At 46.9% G+C, this 13,575-nt stretch overlaps 1 protein-coding gene across 1 annotated transcript; it reads right to left on the bottom strand.

The window, feature by feature from the left end:
• Positions 1 to 3,713: 3,713 nt before the first annotated feature.
• LOC121403866 lies at positions 3,714 to 4,976 on the bottom strand. The gene is made up of 2 exons (XM_041591886.1): positions 4,933 to 4,976; positions 3,714 to 4,854 (listed from the first exon to the last, which is right to left on the bottom strand). Exons 1-2 carry the CDS (start codon positions 4,974 to 4,976, stop codon positions 3,714 to 3,716), a joined length of 1,185 nt encoding a protein of 394 aa, XP_041447820.1.
• Between the last annotated feature and the right edge of the window lie 8,599 nt (positions 4,977 to 13,575).

The raw sequence follows: 13,575 nt of genomic DNA, 5'->3' as shown, positions 1-13,575 counted from the left end.
TTTAATTTGGGATTCTGACCTGTGGAACTTTGATGCCTCTACGCTCCAACATTCACTATATATGTATATTCAAGAGATCGCGTGCAAAAGCCGGTTGTTTGCTTGAAGAAGACGGCCTCCACTTTAAACACTCCTATCTTCGCCCGGATCATGGCGGTGCACACCCTCTCGTCCCCGATGCAAGTAGTGGGCAATTTCAGCTCCCTAGCCACCTCGGCGTCGATGCAGCTGACCGGCGTGCAGGGGTCGATCAGCGCACTCATCATCTTGGTGCCTGCGAGGACCACCATTGCCGTCGGGAGGACGTTGATGCTTTGGTGCTGGAGCAAGGAGTTTGCTGTCGGAACCGGATTTCCGACGACAGGGCGGCTGACCGGAAGACGAGGGCGTAGGTTGGCGCGGGAAGACGGAGGTGAAGTCGACGGAGCCGAAGAGGAGCCAGCAGGGCGCCGAGACCCGGGCAGGTGGAGCAGAGTGTGGTGGTTCCGGTAGCACACCTTACATAGGTCTCCACTGCGGCAGTCCTTGCCCGAGTGCTCGTGAGCCAGGCAGTTCGAGCAATATCTATGCAGGAGGACGGCTCGGAGCCTCTTCTCGACGCTCAACCGGATAAATTTCCGGCAGTTCCTCAGTGGGTGAGCTCCGGGGCACACTCGACATTGGAAGGACGTCTTTCGTCGTGCCCGTGAGCGATCCGACCTGCGGCTGGATCGGGAACGTGATGAGGTTTGAGGGGCCATATCTGCCTTCTGGAAAAAACTAGGATGAAAGAAAGGAATCACCGGAGCATTAGTAAAGAGCTGGCATGGGTTGGCATACAGTCACGGATACGGGTACGGGTAACTACGTTGGATTTAATCAGAACAAAAGGACGGAGGCTTATGAATCGGAGCCTCCGCGCGAGTAGGTGGACAATACATCCGATTCCATAGGCAGCAGATCCACCTTCGTGATCGGTCTCTTGATAAGGCCGCGGGCCGTGAGTAGGTCTACCACACGGACCTTATCATCGGCTCCAGGATACGCGTTCTGCACACGGCCGAGACGCCATTCCTGAGCGGGGATGTTCTCCTCCTTGATCACCACGAGGTCTCCAACCTCGAGGTCTCTTGTCGGATGCTGCGATTTGTTGCGCTTGTGCAACTCTCGCAGGTACTCTGTTTTCCAGCGCGAACAGAATTGCTGGTTGAGAGCCTTGAGATGTTGCCAGCGGTTTAGGATGGAGGAGGCGCTCGCTTGTATTTCTGGCTCTGCCACGGATAGTAGCGGACCACCAATCAGGAAATGGCCTGGGCTCAAGGCCAACGGATCCGTTGGATCCTCAGACATAGGAGAGATTGGTCGCGAGTTAAGACTTGCCTCAATTTCGAAAGAAAGGTCGCGAACTCCTCTAAAGTGTATTTGGACGTACACATCGACCGTTGGAACAGAGCCTTGAAGCTCTTCACACCTGCTTCCCACAAGCCCCCCATATGTGGGGCTCCGGGAGGGATATACCGCCACGATAGCCCCTGCTGGCTGTACACCGCAGAAGTCCGAGTGCGAATTGCCTCGAGAAGATCCACAGCCAGAGAGCGGGACGCGCCGACAAAATTCCTGCCGTTGTCGGATTGGACTTCATGAGGACACCCTCGTCTCGCTACGAAACGAGCGAAGGCGGCTAGGAAGGTGTCGGTGGATAAGTCGGACGTGGCCTCTAAGTGGATGGCCTTCGTGGAAAAGCAGACGAACACGCACACATACCCCTTTGAGATGCGACAGGCGCGACCTGTGAAGCTTTTAACGTCGAAGGGACCGGCGAAGTCAACTCCGGTGTATGTGAACGGTCTGGAGAATGTGACTCATGATGCAGGAAGGTCGCCCATTAGTTGGGTTTGGAGTCGTTTACGATGGAGGACGCAGACCTTACAAGAATGAATCACTGCCCTCACTACGTGACGTAGTCGAGGGATCCAGTATGTTGCCCGGATAAGGCGAATGACCAGCTGGTTCCCACCATGTAGCGATATATGATGGGTGAATCGAACCAGCAGGCGAACCAGGAGACATGCGGGTGGCAACAGGATTGGATGTCGTTCGTTGTAGGACATGGACGCCGAGGCTTGGACTCGGCCACATGCCCGCATGACTCCGTTCTGGTCAAGGAACGGATTAAGATTCAGAAGAGAACTCGTAGTAGGGAGTGGCTGTTTGTTTAGCAGGCACCGATGCTCCCCAGCATAATGGAAGCGATGGGTTGTCAGTGTGACCGCCTGGAGAGCGGCAGCGACCTCATTTCCGTTCAGCTCCTTGGAGACATGGGTCGTCTGCCCTTTAACTCGCTGAGTGAACCGCCGAACGTAGGCGATCACGCGCAGAGCGCGCCCGAGGTCGGAGAAACGGCTGAGGATGTCGGAGGCGCTGCTGGTGGCATGGTGCACCTTGACGACTCGCTTCTCCAGGTCAGTCTCCAGGACTGAGTCCCGCGGACATGGCCACTCCGATTTTGGACCACGCAACCAAGCAGGGCCATGCCACCACATATCACTTCCAACCAGGTCAGAGGGTCCTAGCCTTCGACTGGCCAGGTCGGCCGGATTGTCCTCGGATCGGACGTGGCTCCATCGCTCGCTGGGCCAACATCGAGTGATTTTGGCTACTCGATTGCCCACGAAAGTGGTCCAATCGCATGCAGGTCGGTTCAGCCAGGCCAACACAAACGTGGAATCGGTCCAGAAGGATACTTGGCTGGTGTCCAGTGGCAGTTGTGGAAGGATGGCCTCGGAAAGCTCTGTCAGAAGGACGGCTCCGCACAGTTCGAGTCGAGGCAAGGAAACCGTTTTCACGGGGGCTACGCGGGTTTTAGCTGTGAGAAGGGCACAGACAATGCCCTGCGGTCGCTCAACTCGGATGTAAATCGCTGCCCCATAGGCACGTTGAGACGCGTCGCAGAAACCATGTATCTGCACCTTGGCCATTGGACAAACGTGCAACCACCGCGGAATGCGGATATCCTGGATGGCCGGAAAACTCTTCAGGAACGTCTCCCAGGTGTGAGATAGATCGCTAGGGAGGACGTCATCCCACCCTAACTCTCTTAGCCAAATTTCCTGCATGAACATTTTGGCTTGGATGACAGAGGGGGCAAGCCATCCCGCTGGATCGAACAGCTGCGCAATCTGCGATAGCACATTGCGCTTCGTGCAGGACTCCCGCTGAAGTACTTCGGGAGGAGCAAAGAAGAATTCATCGGCACTGGCTTGCCATCGGATCCCCAATGTCTTAGCGATGCTACTTTCGTCAAGTTCTAGGAAGTCAGCTCGAAGTGGGTGGTCGACCGGAATGTCGCGCAGTACGCCCTTGTGGTTCGCTGTCCACTTTCGGAGTGGAAACCCTGCGGAATCGAGCGCTTTGCGTAATTCTGAAATGGCGGAGATTGCCTGCGACTGAGTGTGCACACCAGCCAGCACGTCGTCCACGTACATGTAGCTCTCCAGGATGTCGCTTGCCATTGGCAACTGTGGGTGCTCCTCTTGTGCGAGTTGCTTAATGACGCGAAGGACGAGGTACGGTGCGCAATTGACTCCGAAGGTGACAGTGGCAAGCTCGTAGTCACACACGTCCCCATTACGGTCGCGAAAGAGTATTCGCTGATAGGGCGTGTGTTGGGAAGACACTAGGATCTGGCGATACATCTAGCTGATGTCGGCATTGAAGACATAGCGGAAGACTCGCTAGGGACTCGCCCTCAGGATTTGCATAGTCAAGTCAGACTGAAGGACTGGCCCCGAATGCAATGTGTCGTTGAGTCTTTTCCCGTTGGAAGACGGGCTGGAGGCGTTGAAGACCATGCGCAGTTTGGTTGTGGTGCTGTCGGGTTTAAACACGGCGTGATGTGGAAGGTAGTAATGGCCGGAGTAATGACTGGGTGTAACCGCTGTCATGTGGCCTAGCTCTAAATATTCCTGGATAACGGCGTCGTACTGCTCTTTGAGCTGGGCCTGTGCCGCGCACCTGGAGTATCCTAGATCGACATTTTCTGGACACTTGAAAGGGACAGTAACAATATACCTCCCATCGGGGGCTCGTTTAGTGGTCTTGCGGAAGTTTTCCTCGCACACAGAATCTGACTCACTCGTCGGCTTCCCCGGAAGGTCCTCCACCTCCCAGAATTTGGTGAGAAGCTTCTCGAGTCGGACGTCCGAATCTAACGAGAGCTTCGTGGTGAAGGCGGAAACCGTCCGAGTCGAGTCAGCTGATACCGGACCGGATAGGACCCATCCGAAGATGGTCTCTTGTCCTAGCAGCGAGTCGCAAATGTCAGACCGGAAGCCGCTCAACAGGATAGAAGGAAGGATGTCAGCGCCTAAAAGCACATCAATCTGCGAGCTTCGGTAGAAGGAGGGGTCTGCCAGCGGGAGATTTGGAAGCTTGTCCAAGAAGTGCTGCGGTATCGGATATGAGGGAAGGTTTCCTGCTAATTGAGGCAGAACATATGCCATGGTCTCGATTTGGAGGCCAGGTCTGGAGGCGGCCCCGATCATGAAGTGACAGCGCCTTTGCGCCTTAGCCGCTACGGTTTGGTTTAAACCTGCGACTTGAGCCTGTATGGCTTCGAACGGTGGCTTAATAATGTTAAAGAGACGTTCAGTGATGAACGTCGCCTCGGAGCCTGAGTCAATTAGTGCGCGGGCACGGAAATTGGTCCCCAGGTGACAAATATTAATGAGTGCCGTGCCCAGAAGAACGGTACTTGTGCTGGAGGTGAAATAGCTCTGTACGTTGGGCTGAGGTTCGGATGAGCTGGGGGCTTGGGCGGAAGTCGAAGCCGCTACGCTGGATGAAGGAGCGGCACGATGCAGAAGCGTGTGATGCCTGGCCCCACAAGTGGAACAATTGTGGCTGCTGGAGCAATCGCGAAGCAGATGACCTCTTGCGAAGCAATTTAAGCACAGCTGCTTTTTCTTAATGCAGCTGGAACGTACATCAACGGACATGTTGAGAAAGCGGGGAAAAACTCGAATCGGGTGATTCTCTTTGGAACAGAGGTCACACGTTCGCTTCTTCGGACTCACTTGGGTATTGATCGAACCTTGTTTGGCGTCGGACTGCCTTGCGAACGGAATGGATTGGAGTGGTTGCGAGAGGTGGGTGGATTTTGGACGCCCTTGGAGGGAGGCGGATTAGTAGCCCCTCGTGAGGTGGAAGGGTCGCTCTCAATAGCCTCGAGAGTCAGATAGCGCTGAGTAAGGAAGGAGTCGATTTCCGTCCAGGGCGGCACCTCTTTTTTGTCCGTTACGGACGCTTCCCACAACGCCCGGCTCAACTTCGGCAATTTGGAAGCGCAAATAGTGACAAGCAGACTATCCCAGTTGTCCGTGCAGACGTTGGAGACCGCTAGCCCATTTAGAACTCCTTGCATCGTTTTTTGAAGATCCTTCAAGGCACGACTGCATTCGGATGTTACGCGGGGCAAAAAAAAGAGGATGTTGATTTGGTTGGTCACCAGAAGCCGATTATTTTCGTATCGGCTGCGGAGCCAACCAACATGCAACTCGTACTCATTAGTGAGGGGGGATTTCTCTACGATGGCCTTCGGATCGCCCCGGGTCTTCTCGGTGAGGTAATACAGCCTCTCTAACGGAGACAATCTAGGATTGTTGGTCACGACCGCAGTGAACAAATCCCTGAATGTGGGCCAGCGGACGTTATCGAAATGCCTCAATGTTGACGGGAGAGCAGTCGACAGCCGCCCTGTTGGACTGGCTGTGAAGGAGGAAGGACTGTGGATGCAGCCAGTTGGGCATTGAGGTCACTGAGACACTGCTCAAATACCCCATAGCATTCGCCGTATGTGTCACGGATGTCCGCTTGGATTTCTGGCTCCTCGTCCGTCATCGCCGCGGAGCAGGCCTTATATTCGGCCTCGACGTCCGTCCACATGCTGAGGATTTGGCCTCGACGGACATTGGACAAAGATGCGGATGGGGCGGCGGTGATGCGCTCTGCCAGGTGCATCAGTCGGCCAATAGCGGCGACCAATTTGGTCCGAGCGAATGAGGTGGCGGATTGAGCCATTGTGATACAGTGGCGAGAGCTGACGGGGCTGTTGACGAAGGAGCCCTTCCATATCAACCGTCAACGACTACAGACGTATTTTTTAATCGCTCCGCGGTGAAAATTCAATAAAGTCAATTAATCGCGATTAATCATAAATTAAATTCGCGAAAAAAGCGCTCGGGGTAGGCATGGGTACTAGCGATCGTGCTGCCCATGAATACCATCCAATCGAGTAATAAAGACTAATAGAAATAATAGAAAAGAACAAGTGTCAACGTTTAAGAGCACCAGCTCGGTAAAGAACACAAGCACTGTAAGCAAAGCCAAAATGAGCCAAGCCCGGCAACAACAACAAGACGAGCGTCGGCTCTCGCAAGCAAAAAGCAACGCGTACTTCTCTATACGCTCGCCAAAGGCAGCAGTACCAACAAAAACTGCATCATTGCAAGTGAACGAGGAGAGAGCACGCTCTCTCTCCCCTGCATTGCAAAGTGGGTCATGGAGTGCTCAGTGCCCATCCCCCGACTCGTACTGCCTAACCAGCGATTTGCTAATATCGACAACAACTAGTACAATGCCCTCGCTCAAAACTGTGTCTTCGACCACAACAACGACAACAACCACAACAACAACCACTGCAATTGCCCAGCGCCCGATACTGTCGACCCACTGCGACAAGCCCCAACTCTCCCAACCAATAAGTTCAAAAAATGCTAACGGAGCGTTAATTCAGACTGGGCTCGATCGCTATGTGCAAATCAAAAGAAAATTGAGCCCACAAAATGTGAAGAACAACAATGCAGCTAAAATAACTAAAATAACCGAGAACACTGTGCCACATAAGGCACTAGCAAACAATAGATTTGCGATACTAAGTGTCCCAAATGAAGATGAGATCACCCAAACACCCAAGGCCAAAATTAAGACCGCCACCTATTTATGTTCGACAGGCAAATTGTGCTGAACTGGTCAAAAAAATAACTGATACAATTGGCGCAAATACATTCCATGTCACGTACATAAAAAGGGGTAATATAAATGAAACAAAAATACAAGTCAATGACGAACAAAACTATCGATCAGTTGCGAAATATCTCGAAAATGAAAAAATGAATTACTACACCTACCAACTTAAAAGTAGCAAAGGATTACAAGTGGTTATCAAAGGAATCGAACCAACAGTCCCAATCAATGAGAGAATAGATGGACCTAACGATAAGGGCTTCGAAGTCAAAATGGCAATGAACATAATAAATAGAAACAAAATTCCCCAGCCAATGTTCAAAGTAGAACTGACACCTGAAAGTATGCATATAAGGAAAAATGAAGTTCACCCAATATACAAGCTTCAATACCTACTGCACCGTAGGATCACCGTTGAGGAACCACACAAACGAAATGGACCGGTCCAATGCACAAATTGCCAGGAATATGGACACACGAAAACCTATTGCACTCTACGGGCAGTCTGCGTTGCCTGTGGTGATGTTCATCTCACTGAGGCCTGCCCCGTAAATAAGGAGGACCCATCTGCCAAAAAATGTAGCAACTGTGGGGGAAACCATACTGCCAACTATAGAGGTTGTCCTGTCTATAAAGAATTGAAAAATCGCCTAAACCAACAAATAACTGCAGCTCGTAACCCGGTCGTCCGACAAAACTTAACATATATACCATCAACTACGACTCCAGGAGTTTCTTTTGCTCAGGCGTTAAGTTACAACAACGGGTCGTACGCCTCAGTCTCTAAGCCGACACTTCAACCAACCACAGCTGGAATAATGCAGAATCAGGCATCAAATCAGATCCCAGAAATCTCTGCCCAACATACCCCTGCTAATCCATCCCAATTGCCTAGTGGAATTGAATCAATGCTGGTAACTATAACAAATACAATGGTAGCAATACAACAAACGATGCAGGAGCTTATGCGCAACCAAAATCTCCTCCTGGAGCTCCTAATCAAACAGAAATCTGTTTAAATGTCCTGTCTAAATATATGTTTCTGGAATGCAAATGGCATTTCTCAGCACAAATGCGAGCTCTTACAGTTCCTCGCTCAACACGACATTGACGCCATGCTCATATCAGAGACTCACCTAACAAATAAAAACTATTTTCACCTCAATGGCTATAACTTCTATGCGACAAATCATCCCGATGGTAAGGCACATGGAGGTACTGGCGTTCTGATCAAGAATCGCATTAGGCATTATCCATTGCCTTCATTTGCTACACCTTATCTACAGGCAACAGCAATTCATATTGAAATTCAGAGCGGCTACCTAAACCTAGCCGCAGTATACTGCCCACCACGTTTCTGCATTTCCGAAACAGAATTTGTAACATTTTTCGACCTACTAGGTTACCGATTTATAGCAGCTGGTGACTACAATGCCAAGCACACCCATTGGGGATCTAGACTTACCAACCCGAAAGGAAGACAACTATATAACGCTATAATAACCCCACGAAACAAGCTAGACTTTATCTCTCCGGGCAAGCCCACATATTGGCCCACAGATCCAAACAAGCAACCCGACTTGATTGATTTTGCAGTTACACGAAGGGTGCTGCAAGCTCAGATTAATGTAGATCACTTAACAGATCTATCATCGGATCACTCGCCCATTCTACTTCACCTTTACGACCATCCACAGCATTCGGAACGCCCACACTTTCTAACTTCTAGCAAAACATATTGGCTCAAATACAGGAAGTACATAAGCTCTCATATTGATAGCTGCCCAAACATTAATTGTAAAGATGACATTGATAGGTCAGTCGAAGCATTGGTTTCCTCAATGTCACTGGCGGCAAAACACTCAACACCAATATTAGCATCTAATAAACATTCCAACAGTAGTCGTATTTCTAGGCACATTGAAGTGCTGCTACGCGATAAAAGAAGGCTTCGCCGAGAGTGGCAAGCACACAGATCACCTGCATCGAAAGAGCGGCTAAAAATAGCCAACCACCTACTACGCAGAGCCCTAGAAGATGAAAAAAACCGAGCTCAAATATCCTATATGGAGCAACTCTCCCCAACTAGCAAACGATTCCCACTGTGGAAAGCAAAATCAGGCGTATGCCCACCAATCGAGAGTGAATCACCTTTGCGTACACAAACAGGAGAGTGGGCTCGCAGCAACAAAGAAGGCAAATACATTTGCCGTCCATCTAGAAAACGTCTTCAAACCGCACCCAGCAACGAATAGCTTATTGCTCCTACCAACCAACAATCCCAAGCTACTCCGCCTATCATATTCCAAACAGGAGAAGTCACAAGGGTCATTAAAGACCAAATCTCAAAGCAAAAGAAAGCTCCGGGCCACGATTTCATCTCTCCTAAAATGATCATAGAATTGCCGAGCTGTGCAGTGTATTTTTCTTACTATGATATTCAACAGCATGATGAAATGGGGCTATTATCCTCAAGAATGGAGGAAATCAGTCATCACAATGATCCATAAAGCCGGAAAAGACAAGTCCAAGCCATCATCATATAGACCTATCAGCCTACTGCCTTGCCTATCAAAGATATTTGAAAAGCTGCTCCTGAATCGTATCAAACAACACCTACACATCAACGGTGCCATCCCGACTCACCAATTTGGATTTCGCGAAAAACACGGAACCATTGAACAAGTAAACCGTATAACCTCTGAGATACGAAATGCATTTGAAAGACGGGAGTATTTCTCCGCTGTTTTTCTGGATGTCGCACAGGCTTTCGACCGCGTTTGGTTAGATTGCTTAATCCACAAAATCAAAATATTACTTCCACAGAACATCCATGGAATAATGGAGTCATACCTACAGCAAAGAAGTTTCGCAGTACGATGCAAAGATTTCCTCTCTGAATATCATCCAATTGAAGCTGGTGTACCGCAAGGCAGCGTGCTTGGACCGACACTGTATATCATATTCACAGCAGATCTACCGACAAATAGCCTAACAACAACTTCGACATTTGCTGATGATACTGCCATATTAAGTCGCTCCAAGTGCAAAAGAAGGGCCACGGATCACTTATCATCTCATCTCGTGGCCTTAGAAAAATGGCTAGCAGACTGGCGGATACATGTAAACGAGCAAAAGTGCAAGCATGTCACCTTCACGTTAAACAGACAAACTTGCCCTCCATTATGTCTGAACAATATCAACATTCCACAAACCACCGAAGTAACATACCTTGGTGTTCATCTGGATAGAAGGCTTACTTGGCGTAAGCACATCGAAGCGAAGAGAAATCTACTTAAATTTAAAGCTAGTAATCTACATTGGCTAATAAACACCCGTTCACCACTAAAACTGGAGTACAAAGTACTTTTGTACAATGCAGTTCTCAAACCTATCTGGACATACGGCTCCGAGCTATGGGGAAATGCTTGCGTTAGTAATTTAGAAATAATCCAGAGAGCTCAATCGAAGATACTAAGAACTATCACTGGGGCACCATGGTACATACGGAATGAAAATATCCATAAAGACTTAAATGTAGGATCAGTTAAAGATGAAATTGCCAAAGTGAAAGCAAAGTACCAGGCCAAGCTTCAAGCCCATCCTAATAGACTGCGCAGTCTTTAACTTGGCACACTAGCCATACACGACTCCGGCGAAGAGACCTTCCCACCCAGCAATAATACTTAGCTAGGGACGTACTCTAAGTAATTAAGTGTAAATAATTAAATAAATATATTAGGCTAAGATTTGTATACTTGTCGTAAGTCTCTAATAGGGAAGATTCGATAAATAAAATCCCGTAATAAAAAAAAAAAAAAAAAAGATCTTGTTTGGTCACAGCTGGAACCTTAAGAGTGACAGGAGACGGGAACAGAACCGATTTGGTCCTTGCCGCAGGGCTGCTACTGGCTGCTCTCGGAGTGAGGGATGCCTTGATTTTCTGAGTCGGCGTAGTTCCAGAGGCGGACGAGGTGCGTAGCCGGTTGGAAGAGGTCACAGGCAAAAGCTGGTTGCCGTCCTTGTGACCTGTTGGCATATTCCGAACTCACACACGCACAGAGAATCGGACTTGGAAGTCTTGGAGAGACAGGAGACTGGTCTGAGTCGAAGTGACCCGAAAAAACCGTCAGGCAACCAACTCCTTTCGAAATGATAACCCAGTTACGGACGGCTGGCAGAGAAAAGGGCCTCAAGCTAGCAGGAAAGCAATAATCAGATCGACTCGGATTGTTTGAGATCACCGGTAGGTGGGAGGTCCCAAACAATGAGTGACCTTATATTGAGCCGAGCTGAGGAGAGGAACGGTCACACTGATGGTGGCAATATTTCGGGAAATATTGTTAGTGCGATGATCCTCCGTTTACCCCTTTGACGCAATCGTGAGCAGATGGCGGATGGAAGACGGATGGACGGCGGACGGAAGTGACACGGACACCGCACAAAAAATAATTAATGATTTTCTTATCAAAAAATAAATTTTCAGATTGTGGAAAAATAAATCACTCCATCAATCAACCAATTCAATCAAAACGATCAATTAAATCAATCAATCAATGTGATTTATTCATTGTTCCACTCGTGTTGATGCCGATAGTTGGATCTTGGATTGGGCCACCTCTAATGCCCAGAACAAAAACAACAAAAAAACACCGAAACACCAATTTGCAAATTGGCATTGGAAATTGCCAAATAATTACTATTAGTGCGCCGTGCCTTGGTCGCGAGCAATTTATTTGGAAAGTGGAAAAGGTTGGAGTTGTGGTAGCGATCGATAAAAGTCGTTGGAATGCACGAATTGCCCGAAATCACGAATTTTATATTAAATATGTCACTTGCGCGGAGTATGTGTGTAGTATGGAGTATTTTTCTACGGGGAGTGGTATTTTTTTGTATGGAATTCTGTTTTGTATATAGTTGGCGATATATTACGGCCAACTATGGGAATAAATGTATGAATGTATGGAAATAAATATATAAATTAAATTGTTGCGGTAGTAAATTGTGTTTTTTAAAAAGATTTTATTTCACAAAGACTAAGTGCTAAGGTTTTTACAATTGACCGGGCTGTAATGCGATTTAAATTTAAAGTGAACTCTCCAGTTCTGCTGCTAGAAACCAACTGCCTTAACTCTAATAATTTTGTTCTCATGAAACCTTCTTGATTCTTCTTCGGGAAGCTTCTATAAACATTTTTGTTCGATCGGATTCGATCGGTTTGGATTCGATCATCCAGTTGGGGAATTGTGAAATTCCAAAATGCAGCGTTTGCAGAAATCAGCCGCAGCTGCAACCCAAAGGTTTGAGAACAATGGATTTCTATATGAAATCAAAGATTGGTTATATTAGCCGGATGGCCTGAGTGGCTGGTGTGGCTTGAGGTTTGAGACCAATGGATTTCTATATGAAATCAAAGATTGTTTACATTAGCCGGGTGGCCTGATTCTGAACTGTGGGAATCCGAAGATTGTTTATATCATACTATGGGAAGCCAAAGATTGTTTACAAACTAGATAAGATTCATATAGGAACGGGTACGTTAACTCCCCCCTTCGTTAAATGTGTCGCCCCGATACATTTTGGGCTTCTGAAAGTATTCTAATTTCTTCTGATAATTGAGAAATGTTGTGGTCTATTGATTCCTCTTTAGGTTTAATGACCAATATTGATAGGATAAAAATGCTTATTTTATAAATGAAATAAAATAAGAGTAAAAATAACAAAATGATGAATATTAAAGTTGTAAATGGTAACCCAGTGTTTCCGATTCTTATAATTGGATTTACAATGTTAATGTTGTCAAAGGTAAGTATTGAATCATTTGATTGTTCATAATTAATTAAATCATAATTACTATATTTAAGATGTGATACATATTCCCAAATTTTATTTTCCTCATTAATATATGTTTTGTTATTAATAATAATTGAATCATTGAATATAAGGAGATATGACCCTATTAAAATATTGTTGTCTACAATGTTTGTTCCAGATATTAAAATGGCACCATTTTGAAGTAAATCTAATTCCTTATTTTTTCCCTTATTTTTGTGCAATTGACCTTAAAACCATTTAGTAAATTGGTAAAACAATTATTTTCTAAGCTTAGTTTTGCGTAATTATTAAATGTTTCTTTTCTCAAGTTATTCATTAAATAATATTTCCCTTTACATTTACAAATTTGCTCACTTATAACTAACTTCCCATCTTGTTGCGAAATAGCTCTTGCATGATAAAGATTACAAACTTCATTGATTACTGGGTATTTTATATAAATTACACTACTCGACAAAATCGAACTTTTTTTTTCCTCAAGGATCCAAACCGACTTTTTCTGATAGATATGGGGATTTAAAATTTTTTAAAGAATTATGGTTTTTTTTCTATGGCAGAACTTTTTTTTGAAGAATTTTTGAAGTCTGGTATTTTTTTTTAGCTTTTTTCAGAGGTAGCGATAGTTTTTTTCACATAACTTTAGTATCTTACGTCTGGTTGTAAAGAACTTTGCTATTTTGAAAAGATAATTAAAACAGCTAGAAGTTAAGCCCAAACACTTTGTGATTACAGCTTACC

The sequence above is a fragment of the Drosophila obscura genome, unplaced genomic scaffold (assembly GCF_018151105.1).
Source record: "Drosophila obscura isolate BZ-5 IFL unplaced genomic scaffold, ASM1815110v1 contig_16, whole genome shotgun sequence".
NCBI classification, from domain to species: Eukaryota; Metazoa; Arthropoda; class Insecta; order Diptera; family Drosophilidae; genus Drosophila; species Drosophila obscura.
Note: the sequence above shows the minus strand (reverse complement) of the source record. Positions and strands in the feature narration are given on the sequence as shown.